General features: G+C 40.1%; 1 protein-coding gene across 2 annotated transcripts in view; it reads right to left on the bottom strand.

The window, feature by feature from the left end:
- The window catches only part of PLD5 (phospholipase D family member 5), a 164,553-nt gene extending 149,104 nt beyond the window's left edge, over positions 1–15,449 (bottom strand). For both annotated transcript variants that reach the window (XR_008429980.1, XM_053938435.1), the window contains exon 1: positions 15,264–15,449. Coding sequence is in view for 1 of the 2 variants with exons in the window: in XM_053938435.1 (XP_053794410.1) it covers positions 15,264–15,449 (186 nt within the window). In the remaining variant the exon portion in view is untranslated. The remainder of the gene's footprint in view (positions 1–15,263) is intronic.
- Between the last annotated feature and the right edge of the window lie 1,147 nt (positions 15,450–16,596).

Below are 16,596 nucleotides of genomic sequence, written 5' to 3'. Positions count from 1 at the left end.
CACAAAAGTACTAAGCTAATACAGAATCCAGAACTCAACCCTACTGCATGGAAAGATCTGAAAAAAAAAAAACAGATTCTGGCCCTTTCATCTTGCACAGCAGGTCTCCTCTGATTTGGCTACCCAAGTCAAAAGCTTTCAAAGGCTGAGTTCAACAATCATGTTTTCCACTCCAGAACCCTAAAAGAGCTTCCATCTTTCTGTGTACTCCTACAAGCAAGTTCTCTGCTCCTTTCAGCAATTTTCCAGCCTATGGTTTCCCTCACTTTCTTCAAGCTTCATTGCTCCTCTCCCTTGCTGCTTGTCCTACCTCCACCTTAAAAGCTTCTCTGGGCCTCATGGCTCAGTTGGCTTTCAAAAATCACTCATCTTTCCCTTCACAATGTAACAAGAGAGCCTCTCCTCTGCTGCCAAGCCGCCTTTTTTTTCTTTTTTCTTTTTAAAGGAAGAAAGCAACGCAATGAATAATAAATGTGCAATAAATACAACTAAACAAAGCTAACTGTTACAATATAATATAGCTAAAGGTATACACATATATAGACATTAAAGGTAATTAAGTAGCACTAGAACAAGCTACTGTAAAACCAAAGTAACTCACAGAAGAGAGGCCACTACCAGCAGTTTTGCTGTTTTCAGACTATATTGCCATCATCGTATCTCGAATTAGACATGCAATTATTATCTAGAATGGTGTTTTGGGGAGGTGTTTCATGGTGGTAACAATCCAACACCCATCAGTAACTGGTTCCTCATCAAGCTGTTCTACTCAAGTCAGGAGTTCCACACTATTAGCCTGAATAAATTAGCCAGATATGTCATCAAAAATTAATAATGGCCAGAAATAAACTGAGGACATCTGATGCCACACAGAATCATTAAGTAAATAAAAAAAGCAACAAGTATTCCCAAAGGTTCTTATAAAATATTTTTAATCTTGCAAATACTGGAGAAACACACATTTAAAAATTTCAAAATGCAAACAGCTGTTAGGGAGGGACTTTTAGCAAAAAAGAAATCATAGAAAGCATCAGCTCAAATACAACAACCAGATCTAGTCCAAACAGGAAGAGATCTTACAGCCTTTCAAAAAAACCATACCACTCATCCCCTTATTTAAGCAATGTATTAATAAACCCAAAACAACAAAAATACAACATACAGTGGTAACCTGAGAGCTAAAACGTACAAAAATTTCAAGTACTTCATGTATGTCTTAGGTACTGTGGCCTGTAAATCAGATGGTATTACTATAAAGTGGTACTTCTACAATAAACAGGTATTTCTACATGTGCCACAAATTTCTCACTTGATCAGAGAAAATCCTATTTACTACCTGCAGAAACTAACTTGAAAAGATGCACTCTCAGTTATCTATTCCTGAAAAACAGAAATGAATGTGCAATCACTTGAAAAACAGATTCCATAAGAAAAATAAACAGTTTTTTCATCCCTTTCATGACACAACAGTACAATGGCTTGTATTTCTCTGCACGGAAAAAAAAAATTCAGAGTCCTCATTTACTTAAAAGAAAAGACATTCTGAAAGAACATGGTGTTGGCTGACATGACAAAGTCACACTGGTGGTGAAAAGTTTTATTGCTCTTCATGTAATCATTGCCTTTTACATTACCAGATCCATAGACCACACTTGCAAGGCTGTCAGCCAACTCACACTCACAACTCAGAAACTTCCATCTTTCTTACAACTTCAGGGTTTTCAGAAGTGCATATTTGGGATTTATGAGTTTAAATCACTAAAGAACTTCAGAAAGTGTTGCCCTGCCAGAACAAAAATTATGTATAAACCTTGTAAGAGAAGTGCATTCTTGAAAATCCTACATATATTTTGCTCACCATATTTTCGCTGGGTGTTTCACACAAGGTGCATTGCAGAACATGGCATGCGATACCAAAACAAGGCTGTGGATTTGCTAGAGGAGTTTGACATGACAGAGCAAGAACGTGGGGACAAGGGAATAAAGAAAAAAAAAAAAGCATCATGAAAGAATTGATGAGATGATATAAATAGGAAAATAATTAAAAACCAAGAGCCTTGGGTAGGTAAACCCAATCTTGAAGCAGTAAAAAGGGAAACAGTTGTGCAACACAGTATCTTGCAAAAAAATGGATATGAGCAACAATTATTTAATGACAAACAGAATGCCTGGAACAGCCCTAGCACAGACACACACTAGAGGAACAAAGTGCATGTTGTTGTAGGCTCCTAGATGGGTAATAATTAGCATTGACTCTATGATTGCTGAAGGCTGATTAACTGCTTTATTGTATCATCTTATCCTATATTATACTATACGTATTAAGAAACTCAGTAACTTATAGGTAGTCTGATACAGCTTTGACTTAATTGGTCAATCTATCTAAACACCATTCAGTGTCTAATTAAGAAATCACCCTTTGGTAAACAAATCTCCATAACACATTCTACATGTGCACAACAGCAGGTGCAACAAGTGAAGATAAGAATTGTTTCTCATACTTTTTTTCTGATCTCACAGCCTTCCCCAGGAAAGTGCCTGGGAAAGTCTGTGCCTGCTCTCTGTGGCTAGAGAGCTGCTACCACAAGTGCACAAACTCAAAAAGAAGTATTTTTAAAAATTGAAATTTCCAGCAGACTAAGGTTTCAGCTGTCATATGTTAGCAGAAACAAATTGATTTAGGCTGATGTGCATTAAGTCCATATACACAGAGCCAGAGAATACAGTGTGGCACATTCCAGCTTTCCACAGCAGGAGTTTGATGCAGCTAAGCCATGACAAAAAGGCTCAGAGAGAACAATATTGCAGAAAATGGGATAAAGTAACACAGAAGGGGTTAGCTGCCTGCCACAAGCCCAATGGGGAATTGAAAGAAAAGTCTGCAGGGACAGCAGCTCACACTGGCAAAGGAAATTGCATTGTTCAAAAGGGTAACATTTTCCAAAACACTTAAGGGGTTTGTTTCATGCTAGACACAAAGGAATTGTTATTCAAACAATAAATTGTTTACACTGTAAAAGCCTGAAAACAGCATTTGGTGTATTGATGTATTTTGATGCTCACAACATCCCAAATAAGTACTGATCAGTCTTCAGCATCATAGATTTGGTTCACATTCTACAAATAAGTCACTCAAAAATAGTTTAAAATTGCAAATAGTTTCAAAATTGTTTGGGTTTCATTCATCAGTGACCTTTCTGTCTGCTTGTTTTAAGTAATTCATTTTCAAGTCATCTTTTCAAGTCATCCATTGCACTAACCAGGGGAATTATGTAGTCTTTATTGATGTAACAGAAGTTACTCAAAAGATACATCTTCTCAAGGATGTAAACAGCACAGTTCCAACAGAGAAGCCGAATTGAATATACTTCATCCCATATTGTTTTAAGCAGCACTTATGCACAGGACTGCATGCATGAATCTGAGCAGCTCTACCTAGTCAATAGCAAAAGTCAGATGTCACACAACATACTGGTTTTCCATGAAAAGATACATAGAGAATTTGTACAGTTTAGCAAACACTTTAAACCATGACTGAAGCCACATCTAAATGTTGCAAAGACTATCACTATCCTACTCAAATTTAGCACTATGTATCCTGTCGAAAACTCAGGGAAACTATTTTTCCACAAGGCACCCAAGATCACAAAAGTAATTTAAAAGCTGCCTTCAGTATTAGAGCTTATAGGATAGGACTAAACACATAGCTGCAGGCCTAAGGCAATTCTTTAATAAGCAAGTTAAGTTATGGAAGTTATGGAATGTACTGATTCAGGGAAAGAAAGAAAACAATGTGCTCTCTGCCAACCCATTGGCTTGAAACCTTTGAAACACTTTGTTCCATAAGGTAATAGCAAATGGACAGCACAGGGTTACAAATGCACATCAGCTTCTGTTTCAGAAGACAGAAATCCCCACTGTACTGCAAAGGCTGTTAGAGCTGTTCCAGCCCTAGAGCAAACTGACAGAGCATTGGCTCTAACTTATTCCATTTCACTCATCTTCCCAACCTTTTCTATGTTGGCTATTTTATCACTGCCCAGGAAGAGACTAAACAGGCTAACTTATGTCAGCAGCTGCCAGAAAGTCACAAGAATTCCTATAAGCCCCTAAACCGCTTGTGTTTCTTTTTAACATTCCAGAAATACAAGCCTTTCTAAATGCTCATGGGTCCTCTCCAGCAAACAACTATGGGGAAATAGCAGAACCTGACATGAGTCCCCATCTTTATTGTAGCCACTCCAATGGACATTCTTCTATTTGCTTATCTAAGTAATTTTTCCCAAGAGGCAACAGGGTGTTTTGGTGTTTTCATTATCTTTTTTCCCCCCAATTATTACCATTGAAGCAGGTGCCTGCTTCCACTTAAATTAGCACAAAACATGAAAACAGATTATACCTACTATCATTAATCTGAAATTATATTTCAGTTTAGGTTTGATTTGCTTTTTAGCATGATCAGCACTGTTTTTCACTTACACTTTCTAAAGAAGTACAGAAGTATTTTACTGGGGAACAAAGAAATAATTTCACAGGTAGCTTTGTTTTGCTGAGTTTTCTTAAGATATCCATTCATTACTCCTGGCACATAATTGCAGTTTCAAATGCACCCTGCACCCATCTGATTTCCTTGTATATTCGCCCTTCTGAAAGACCTTAAGGTGGGCTTAAATGGTGAACAATTGGATTGATATAATTTTTTCATATTCACATAGATATTACAATTTCTTACATCCCTTCTATTATATTAGGATGCCTTCTGTTCTTCTGATAGCCCTGTGCTAACCAAATAATTTATATAGCAACCAGCCTGATGATCCAGAGACTTAAAGCTCAAGAAAAGGTGAGATTCCAAGACAGATTTTTCCTCCAGCTGTTTAGCATGAGATACTGAACTTGGTTTTTAGCTCCAAATCCATGACAGCTAAGCTGATGCACAGTCTTTACAGTCTTCTCTCAAGGAGCTCATATACAACTTGAATCCATAGTAATGAAGTCAATGGATCATGGTTTTGGAACAAGATCAAACAAAAGTGCACAAGCTGCATTTAGGAAATAGTGTCACCTTAAACACCATCTCAGAAGCAAACAGTCTCAGCTGAGGTAATGCCTGAAGTTTGTTCAGCCCACAAAGCATATTCCCTTAACAAGAAAAAACCCTGCCTAGAAAAGATCAGTCATGAAACTTAATGGACAGCAGCAGAATTTCTGTAATATGACAAGCAGAGTAAGGCATGTTTATTGTGGCTGGAAGTGCTTAAGACCTTATTAACTTTTACATATTCCTGTATTTCAAAACAAATACGAATCTGCTCATTATGGCAGGCTTCTTACAGCATAAACTAAATTAGAGTACAACCCCAAGTACATATGCCTTTTGTGCAGCAACAACAGGATCACAAATTTTAAGCTGGTCACTATCACTATCTCATCACTGCTCCATATTTGATTCTGCTCCAAACAGTTAAAAATGCCTTAGGGAAATCCAGCCTATTTAATGTATCAGAATGCCAGGAATTATCTAAATCACTATTTGTTTTATTAGCAGCAATTCTCAAATACATGAGCTTTTTTATTCCATTAAACATTTAATTAGAACTGCAAATAAAGATACATGAATAGCAACAAAAATAAAAATAGAATGACTGTTATTTATGAGCCACAACAACTTTATCAGTCACAAAACAAGCTGCTGATTGTGTTGACATCATGCAGCCAAAAATGAAACTTACTAAGCTCTCTCAAAATCTTGGTTTAAGATGAGAAATTAATAAAATTCACTTTATTCACCTACAAGTACTGCACATAGAGGATTTTACAGGTTGTGCAAAAGTGGAGAAAAATAGGGAAATTTCATCTTCAGAGAGCAAGCCAAAGCAGTATTACTAAAAATACCACTCTGATATTTCTTTGTCCAGGGCTAGATGTTATCTACACAGTCAAATTCAGAGCGCATTGATCAAAACAAAAGAAGACAAATCCCTATAAAAATACTTAAATCCTATGTTATATTTGGAAAGTCTTTATAAAAGTTAAAGAATTCTGAGGAGAAAATCCTATTAAGAAAAAAAAAATAGACTAAGTTTTGATGGATAAGCACTCAAACAAACCCTAGGAATAAGTTTACAATGTAATAAAAATATTTTCTAATTAAATCAGTTCACTTAACAGGCTCCAATGTATCATTCATTTCCTTTCTTCTCCCTCCTGAATTTCTGAGTTTCTCCCAACTCCCTGCATACATTTCTTTAGCTGAGTGGCCACTTTGCTCACAAGCAACTGCAAGAAGCCCAGTGATTCTCACTTGAGGGGACAGTGGGTTAACTGCCTTCCCTTGAAACACAAATAACCAGGGAACCTGCAAGTGCCTCATTTCTCAATGAATGGATCAACTGCATCCCCACCAGACAAGGGAGCACCCAGGTACACACCCAGCTCATCTCTGCCACACTGGCCTGCAGGTCTCAAGCAAGCAGCAGCACACGACCTGGATTTAGCTGTTCAGGGAATATGGATCCCAGCACACACTTATTGCCTAACAGAGATAGATCCTCAGGTAATCTACTTTTGTTCCCAGAAACTGTGAAGGGCAAGATGAAAACAACTTGATTGTCCACTCTAAACTATACAATCTTACAGACATTAGAGGAGTGTCACTGCCTGGGAAAATGAAAAAAATGAATGTTACACTTTTTCGCTCTATCAGCTGTCATCTAGGAGTGCAAAATCTTTGAAAATTGCATCCAAATTTCATTTTAAGAAACCTCTTTTCAGACTCTGCAATACAACAGAGGAGCTATTTGGTATATATGCATATATGGACCTTGTACGACATTAGCAGGGTGCCTATTTTTTTTCCTCTCAGTAATGAAACTATAAAAAGGCATGGAAATCAGACCTGAAATAATGTTACAAAAAAAGCAAAGCAAGAGGTGGGCTGTTAGAAACCCATCTCTTGTGCCTCAAGAACACATTCCATCAGGGGAGACAGATCTAGAGTTTACTGCCAGCACAGGACTTTTTTTTTCAGGAACAATGAAGAGTATTTGATTTCCTGTCGTGAACGGCAATAAAGCAGGGTTTATTAATCACTGGCATGAGCTGGCCAGTTGTTTCCATCCTTTTGATAGTCTGGTGAAGTTACTTTACCTTCAGTACTTTACCATTCCTGGTTATGGAAGGCCTAAGCTAAACACACAACCAGTCATAGCAACTAGCTTCTTCGGGCATCGTGTACAGACCGTGAACTGATAGCGTTTGTGAGGAGATAGTCATGAACCATAATCTTCCTAGTGCTTTCAATACTCCTACTACCCTTAAGTGTGTTACAGTCAATGGTCAGCTACAAGACCAAATCACTGAAGACTGCAGAGTATTTGGTTGTGTAACAGACAAGGAAATTAAGTTGCAAGTTTTCTGCAGCTCCTTTTTCAAAATGCTTAAACAAGAATGGTAAATGCTGTTAAAAATAAAGGATGACAGTAGCAAAAAACTAATTTGGATTTTCCTTAAAATGCTGGTAGCATTAGGACAAGCAAAGCAGTGGAAAGCACTTTTCCTATACCTACACTGAAGTTAACATCTGGAAGAAATGTAGACTGTGATACATGTCTTTTTTTCAGAAACCAGAAATCTTAATTTCTAAGAAGTCTTGAATGGGCTGAATTAAATTATAAATTAATTTTTATATGAATATATAACTTAATTTTAGAGCAACTTTGAAATTTCAAGTTATTTTGTATTCCTGTGCAACAACATAAAGTCAGACACTATAAATTAAGCTTGTTACAGTGACTATGCCTCTCAAATATTTTAAATTTAGCTTTAGAGATTTAGACTTTGAAAGTGACTGATGTTGAAATCATCAGAACTGATGTGTTAGATTAATGCCATGTTCAATGATTTTTTCACACACCCGAGAAAGAAGAGCTGCTCCTAGGATTAGTGTATTTGGTTTACATGGCTAGGTTTTGGGGGGGTGAGGGGCCACTGCAGAGGTGGCCTCTGTGAGACCAGTGGCTGCCCCATGCTGGACACTGCCAGTTCCAGCTGGCTCCATGACAAACCTGCTCTTTGCCAAAGCTGGGCCCATCAATAGGACTGGTTTGTTCCTCTGTCGATAACACATATAAGGAGAAAAAACCTGCTGCCCAGGAGCTATGGGAGAGGAGCAAGAAAAATGTAAGAGAAACAGCCCTGCAGACACCAAGGTCAGTGAAGGAGAACAGCAAGGAGGCATTCCAGGTGCTGGAGCTGAGATTCTGCTGCTGCCCACAAAAAGAGTAGGTTGTCCCCTCGCAGCCCATGGAGGACCACACCAGAGCAGTTATAGCAGCTATCCACACTGCAGCCCATGCCAGAGCAGATGTATTTTCTCTGAAGGAAGCTGCAGCCTGTGGAGAGCCCACAAAGGAGTAGGAAGTGCAGCCCACGGGCGCCCATGCTGGAGCAGTCCACTCCTGAGTGCACCCCATAGAGAGGACCCATGCTGGTACAGGTTTGAAAAGCTACAGCTTGTGTGGAGGACCCACACTGGAGTAGTTTGAGAGGGACTATATCCTGTGGCAGGGATCCCATACCACAGCAGGGAACTGTGAAGAAGAAGGAATGACAAAGTGTTATGAACTCACTGCAGCCCCCATTTACCAATAGCCCATGCCACTCAGGGGATTGAGGGGAAGGAGGTTGAAGATTCAGGAACAAAGGACTGAAGCTGAGCCTAGAAAAATGGGGGGAGGGGAGAAGGTGATTTTAGTCTTGTCCTTGTTTCTCACTATCCTATTCTATATTTAATTGGAAAGAGATGAAATTAATTTTCCCCAAGTTGAGTCTGTTTTGCCTGTGACAGTAATTGGTCATCTCTCCATCTTTACCTCAAGCTAAAATATGTTTTATCTCATGTTCTCCCCCTGTCCTGTTGAGGAGGGGAAGAGAGAGAGTGGCTTGGTGAGCACCTGGCAGAAAACCAAGGTTAACCCACTACAACTAAAAAGAGAAAAAAAACTACTAGGTAACATATTTTCACTGCTTTGCAATATAAAATTACTTTTGTGTATGTTAACAACAGTAATAAATTACTCAGGATTTGAAATTCCCCATACCACTTTCAAAAGAAAACATTTTATATTTTTTTCTCTAAAATTGTATTCAGTATTTTCCCAACACTGCTCAATTATTTTGGTCCCCTTTTTCCACTTTTCTGAACATTTATTTTCTCTAATTATGTTTGTCTACAAAACATTATTGGAGAAAGACACCTGCAATGAAATTGGCATTTCGACATAAAAATTCCCCTCCACAGACAGCCTGTCAGCAGTGAAGCAAACTGCATGCTACTACTTCAGCAAGAATCATAACTCATGCTAAGTACCAGTGCTCCAGGCAGGCAATCCACATACCAGTCTCCTGTTGAGAAAAAGCCCAAATACCTCTAATTTAATTGAGTTTGTTCCTTTGGTTTTAATGATGAAACATTATCTATTATCTAGATATTCCAAATATCTATCTCCAGGACCAGAGAGATATTTGGAATTATAATCTGCAACCACACCATCAAAAAGCTTCAAATATTGGAAGCTAACTCTCTAGAACCCTCTGAACTGTCCTCATTTATGTACCTTCCTACATGGCACAAGCCACTCACTTTGGTATCTAACATTATTGCAGATGACAAATTATTTATACCTGCCTAGTGCAAAAGACAATGACAACTGCACCAAGCACAGCATCACTGGTCAGGGAAGGCAGGGGATTGTCCTGCTCTGCTGTGGCCTGACCTCAAGTGCTGTGTGCAGCTCTGGGTGCCACAATATAAGAAAGATATAAAGCTCTTAAAGTGAGTCCAGAGGAGGGCAATGAATATGGTGAAAGGCCTGGAGGGAAAGCCATAAAAGAAGTGGCTGAGGTCACTTGGATTGCTAAGCCTGGAGAAGATTGAGGGGAGATGCCAAAGCCATCTATAATTTCCTTATGAAAAAAAGGGAAGGAGCAAGCTCTTTTCTCTTATGACCAGTGACGGGACCTGAGGGAATGTCCTGAAGTAGTGTCAGGGGAGGTTTAGGTTGGATATTAGATAAAGGTTCTTCACCTAGAGGGTAGTTGGGCACTGGAACAGGCTCCCCAGAGAAGCGGTCACAGCATCAGCCTGAGGGAGTTCAAGAAGCATTTGGACAACACTCTCAGGTACTTGGTGTGATCCTTGGAGTGTCCTATGCCAGGCCAGGAGTTGGACTTGTACATGATTCCTGTGAGCCCTTTCCAAATCAGGATAATCTGTGATGCTATGAACTGATTTAACTCAAAAGAAGACACGTGTTTGCATTTATTTCAAGACTGGGGCTGTTTTGGGAATATGGGAATGATTTTGAATTCTGATTTATATCCTTGCATTGTTCTTCCTTAAACAGAAGCCATTGCCACTGTCCAGCAACTGATTTGGCTTGACTGGGTTCTACTCCTGTTACGTGCTTTATATCAAGCTATGTCCACCTTCTTTGTTTAGGCGTCACAGGCTATAGCTATGCACATGGTGTCTTCTGCATCCTTCTGAAGATGACAAATCTGTCTTCTGACTTTTAACATTAGAGTTAATTTTAATGCAAGAGCAGAAATGCCCTTGGAAACTGTCCAACAATGCTTTTGTTAAGAATTTCCAATATCATTAAAAAAAAATAAGAGAAAAACAAAAGCTGCCTAACAGACTTACCAGTTTTTGAATAATAAAAATGAACTGGCAAAATGGGATTTGGAATTTCTTTTTTACTTTTTTTTTTTACTTTTATAAAGGTATTATAACAAGTGAATTAAAGCTATATTTTATTTATGTTTTGCTCATGCAGCTCAGAGAAATATTCTGGCCACACTGTCAGGCACCTTTGTAGACTGTCTTAAGCCTAACAGTTGTATATTAGATATCTGCCTCTTCTGCCAAGTGACACTGCTATCCCTGTACCTCATGGCCACTTTTCTCCCTGGGTAGCAATGCTGCCAAAGGCATAGCAGCGTGCTAAGCAACAACATCAACTAGTCAAGTAACAGCAAGAGCACTTAGAATCTGAAAATCCCAACATTGCCCTTGCTGCTGATCAGATCTTAGTAGAAAAAACTCAAAAAAATGATGCAATAATTGTAAATAACTTCTCCTAACTATGATTCTTCAAAAATAACAGACTGAGGATTGCCAGGAAATAATACCCTCCTGATGTTAGGTCTCCCCAAAACTTAGTTTTGAACCAGTTTATTGAAAGAGAATTTTTTAAATCTTTTAATATAATTAAGCAAATAATTAAATTTAGATGTTATTAGAGAAAGACTGCCACTACATCCTTGAGACAGAATACCTGTTCATCAAAAACAAATCTATGCTTGAAGCATACCTCTTGTAGCTTAGAAAGAAATCTGTTCGGTTTTGAAGCTTTCATTATTTAAAATTAAGTTCTCTAGAATTCTTTACTGAGGTACCAGGAAAGCAGCTGTTCAATAACTGCCATTACTGTGGGATGCAGAGACATGATGGAGAGCTGCTGCAACCCAGTAACTCCTATCAGCTAAAGCTTACCAGATTAGCTACTTTTCCCCAATCCCTACCTCCTCCTTTTCCTCTTAATGAATTCACATTCAATTAAAAAGGCAACACAAAACAAAGAGAAAGAAACAAACAAATAAAAAAACCACTATGCAAAGAAGAATTTAAGAATATTTCACTCATATGTTTTCTCTCCAACACTTCCAATACCAGACAAACAATTTCACAAGGAGGCACAGGAGCTAGTTGAAGCAAATGCATAGAATCGGAACAATTTCAGCTCTGCAAGGATTTCAGGCAAGCATTTGCAACATCACTGTGGCCTACAGTGTTGGAGTATATATCTCTTGAAAATTCCTCAATTAACAGTATGGCTCTTCAGCACACTGGGTACAGCATACGTGTACCCTGAGCCCTCACTTCAGCAAAAACTCCTCACTGGGCCTTCAAACATGTTGCAGCAAATTCATTTAATCTTAAATACAGCATCTGAGTTCACAAAAGAACAGGGATGGGTTGTGTTCAAATCTTTTATAGTACAAGCTGTGTTGCTGCCACTTGGAAAAAGAAAACCCTACAGAAACAGCTAGCCAATGAGCCACGCTATATTAAGATCCATTTGAAGAACAATTAATTAGCAAGAGACCAGCAGGATGTTACAGATTTTTACTTCCTCTGTGGTCAGTCAATAATTAAATATTGATCAGTTTTAAAGAAACTCGATCATATTTGTGCATCTGAACTTGTTCTGTGCTTTCAGAAGAGATAAAGCAGTTGAATTTTGAACCTCTTTACCATACTCTTGAACCTTTTTACCACAGTCCTCAACTTGACATCTGTATAAGAAAAAGCCTAAAACAAACCAAAACCACAACACCAAAACCCACAACTTTGCTACAGTTTTGACATCTAGAACAAACTGTTTCTATATTTGAGAATCTTTTTACATAAAAAATTTGATACAAATTGGCTTCACAAGATGTTTTTTAACACATCAAATTCTATGTGGATTAGTAAGTGTTGCACATGCTTAAGTTAGGCTATTCACTTCAACAAAAAGTCAGTATAAATACCTACTGTGGCCTACAAAGCCTTACTGTAAGTAATGAACAAAATATGCTGGCCCAATTTTATCCCTGTTACAACTGAAATTAATTTAAGAAATCATTTCAATGAAGCAAAACTCAATCCCCTCCACAATGCTGAAAGAGTATATATGAAACTTCAAAATCTGTTCATGTGTACCTTGACTTGCACTCACTATATACCCCTCTTCTGCCTAACCTGTCATTGTACAGCATCAATTCTGTGATTATATACTTTTAAATTCAGTGCCTCCATAAATGCTCACTCCTTGGATTTTGATTTTCTTTGCAGGTTTCAAGTTTGAAACTGATTATCTCAGAGGGAGCTGTAATGAAATGTTATGCAAACTTCGTGAGGTGGATGGAGGATATGAATATCTTCATTATTGGCCATAAGTGATCATATGTCAATGACTATCCCATTCAAAATTATGCATCTCAAAGTAATGGGTTTGTCCCTTGGAGTGGAAGAGTGGAGTGCAGGAAATAACTTCTTTAGCAAGAGAACACTCAAAACCCTCAAAGATTCATCTGAAAACAAAAAAGAACATCTTTGCTCTAGAACTGTATATGTAAAATAGAATTTATAAATAAATAGACATTTCATTTATATTCATGCAATAGCCTGTCTGTTACAACACTCATGAGTAATGCAGTTGCCTTAAACCATAAAACAAAGTATTTCATGTATCTACTGTTAGCATATCATTGTACTTTGGGGTAGTCACAATAAATGTTATTTAAATAAATATTTTATTGGAAACAAGAGATATTAATGGTCCATTTTTTTTTCCCCTTTACATTGTTCAAATAGGCTGTGGGAGTAAAAATAACTGGATCAAATGAGAGGGAAACCCCCAGAAGAACATGCATTACAGATTACAGAGAAAGCTTTACACACAAATGCTGCAGGGATATTGAAGACTACTACTGTGACAAAATACTGACTTAATAAAAATAATAAAAACCCCCAGGAACAACAACAACCAAAAAAAAAAAAAACACCCCAGCAACAAAATCACACACAAAATAAAGGTTTTGCACTTTCAATCTTTAAACAAGTTAATGTATTTTCCTTCTTCCTGCTAATGTTGTGATAAGGTTTAATATACAGGTATCTGACCATTCAGCTACCAGATATCAAACCGTTGACAGATTAACCCCCCTGCAATTAATAATTATTCATTTGATCACAGATATCAACATGTAGCAAAATCTGTTACAAAAGACACAGCTCAGATTTCTGTGCTTTCGATGTTTTAGCTCTACTGAGATAAGGCACTGACCTTTATTCTTGATTGACAATGGGAGAATACTCCACTTACAAGCTTACTACTGTGAAGCCTTGTTGTCAGCGTGAAGAATCACAAAATTGTGTTAAAAGGCAGACAGAATTCAATACCTGCCTCAACATTTGGAATGTGATCTTTCCAAAAGATCATCAGTTCTTGTCATTTCCCCGTAAGTATAAACAACTCAAGTTTAAGATTCCACTAAGAGGGATAAAATACTCTTTGCAGGTTAGGGGGAAGGAGGGTTACAGTCTAAGAACTGCTTGGTAAAGGACCTTATTTCAGGTTTCATCTTCAAAGGACTCTGCTATGCCATCTAGGATTTTCATGTAATAAAGACAATTTACCCTTCTTATTGGACCATTTCCATTCAAAGAGGTGGCTGTACCACAAGGAATATTTTCCTGTGCCTCTTGAAGTCAATGTGACTGTGATTGCAAATTACTCACTAATGTAAAGAATAGCAGACTGTTGCATTGTGCAAGCTCATCCACATTCTTCTGCAGCTCTGTAAATGCAGCTACTTTCCTGTCTTGATTATACTGTACACTCTAACAATGGGTTTCACCTAATAAGCTATTCAGGAAACTTACATAGCATGCAGGTCATCTCAATCCATTTCCTTGCTGTTACAAGTAACATGAAAAATGCTTTCAAACATCATCTGAGATAGGAACACTTTAAAGCACCTTAAATTCTCATAAAATATTCACTAGAGCTATCCACAGTATCAGTCCTATTGTGGTCTCAAACACAGTTACATCATGTACTACTGCTGCAGCAAGAAAAGTCTTGAAGGAAATCTCTCCCCCGCATAGGGTAGAGTATGTTCGAAGTCCCATGCATGGAGAAGAAAAAGATGGGGGAGAGAGAGAATGAAAATTACATCTAAAATTAAAAACAAAACAAAACAAACAAACAAAAAACCAACCACCAGCTATTTGCTTTTAGCTATTCTAGAACTACATTGTAATCACCATGAGATAAATGTTCTAACGTCCATCTGCACCATCCCAATCTTTCTCCTCCCACATCAGTGCTGAATTTGCCAGAGTAGAAGAAGGAATCAGCCAAGAATGTTAAAAAATATTTCCAGTTAGGAGACTTGCATGTAGTTTGGAACAGTACTGACATCCCGTTTACCTAGGATCTAACCACCATGGGACATCTAAATAACTCATTTCTTTATCATTTGGGAAATACCATGCCCAACTGCTGGAGTAACACTTTTCTTCTGGAGTCCCAGCTGGCAGACAGCCTAACAGAGTACCTACACAGAGGTTTAGAAATTTAAAAAAAAAAAAAAAAAAAAAAAAAAAAAAAAAAAAAAAGTGGGGGGGAGGGAAAAAGAAGCTGGCTTACGTGCTCCAGTTTGTCTTTCCTCCTCAGCCAGACACTGGCACTGTAGTCCTGCTGCTTGACAGTGCTGTAGAAGTTCGCACCTACTCTGGTGAGGCTTGGGGAAGGCTCCCTGGGTCTGCTCTTCAGCCTCATCTGCTCGAAGCCCTCATGGGGGGATGAGGAGAGCCAGTCATGCCTGACTTCCATCTTGACATGACAAGGCAAAGTCCAAGGGGAAAAAAATCAAAAGAAATCAAGAAATTAAGAGGTACTAAACGAATATGGTCCAAAAGGGAACAGGACGGGGGAAGAAGAAAGAGAAGGAAATAATAATAAAAAAAAACCTTAAAACCAGAAAATGGTAAGAGAAGGGGGGGATAAGCAGAAATAAGGTAGGAGTGGAGGGAGAAAGAAAGGCTGCAGGTACAAGAGCTGAGAGAGATGAAGGGGCACTAGGGAAAGAAGACGCTCCAAGATGCCGCTGCTTGTTGCCCTGGCCGCCAGGAAGCTGCAGTCCAGGACCGACGCAGCGGGAAGCGGCCGCCTGCGGCTCTGCCCGGGACGGAGGCGAGGGGCGGCGCGGCCCCGGCAGCCGAGGCCGGGCGGGGCTGCCGCCTCCAGCCCGCCTGCAGGTTGGCGCAGTGGAGGGGCCGCCGCCCGCCCGGGGATGAGCCCGGCTCCTCCCCCGCCTCCCCTCCCCGCAGCCACCTTCGGGGGAGCAGACAGCGGCACGGGAGAGCCCCTTCCTTTTGACAGGAGCTGCCGCCGCCGCCCTCCAGGGGCCCCCCGTGCCCCTGGGGAAGTTGTCTCGTCTGCTCTCCCCTCGTCCCGGCGGCACCGACCCACCCGCAGCTCGCCGAGGGCTGGGCGGCCGCTTGCCACTCCCTCTCCTGGAAGCCTTTGTCCGATCTCCCCACGGCGGAGGCTCCCGGGGCCGCCGCCGCTGCCCTGCCCAGCCCATCCCGGAGTGGGCTGTGCCCCTCACCCCGCCCGGCCCCGCCGCGCCCGCCGGGGGATGCGGGGCTGCGGCCGCCGGGGCCACCGCGCCGGCCTCTCCCGCAGCATCTCGCCGTCACCGCGTTCCCTCCCTCCCTGGGCAGGGGCTCCCGGTTCTCTCGAGCGTAACCAGACCGAGCTGCCGGCCCTTTCACCGGGGCAGCCAGGAGCGCACCTCGCCGACCAGGAGGCAAAAGCCCCGGCTCGGCTCCGGTCCAGGTCCGAGTCCCGCCTGAAAGCCCCCGCCGCCGCAGCGGCTCAGCCAGCACCAGACCTCAGAAATCGACTCTCTTCTGTGGTCCCGATGGACAGAGTCGCTGGGATGCCCACATTCGTAGATCGCTGGCATCTAGGATTT

Source organism: Vidua chalybeata, chromosome 3, assembly GCF_026979565.1.
Source record: "Vidua chalybeata isolate OUT-0048 chromosome 3, bVidCha1 merged haplotype, whole genome shotgun sequence".
NCBI classification, from domain to species: domain Eukaryota; kingdom Metazoa; phylum Chordata; class Aves; order Passeriformes; family Viduidae; genus Vidua; species Vidua chalybeata.
Note: the sequence above shows the minus strand (reverse complement) of the source record. Positions and strands in the feature narration are given on the sequence as shown.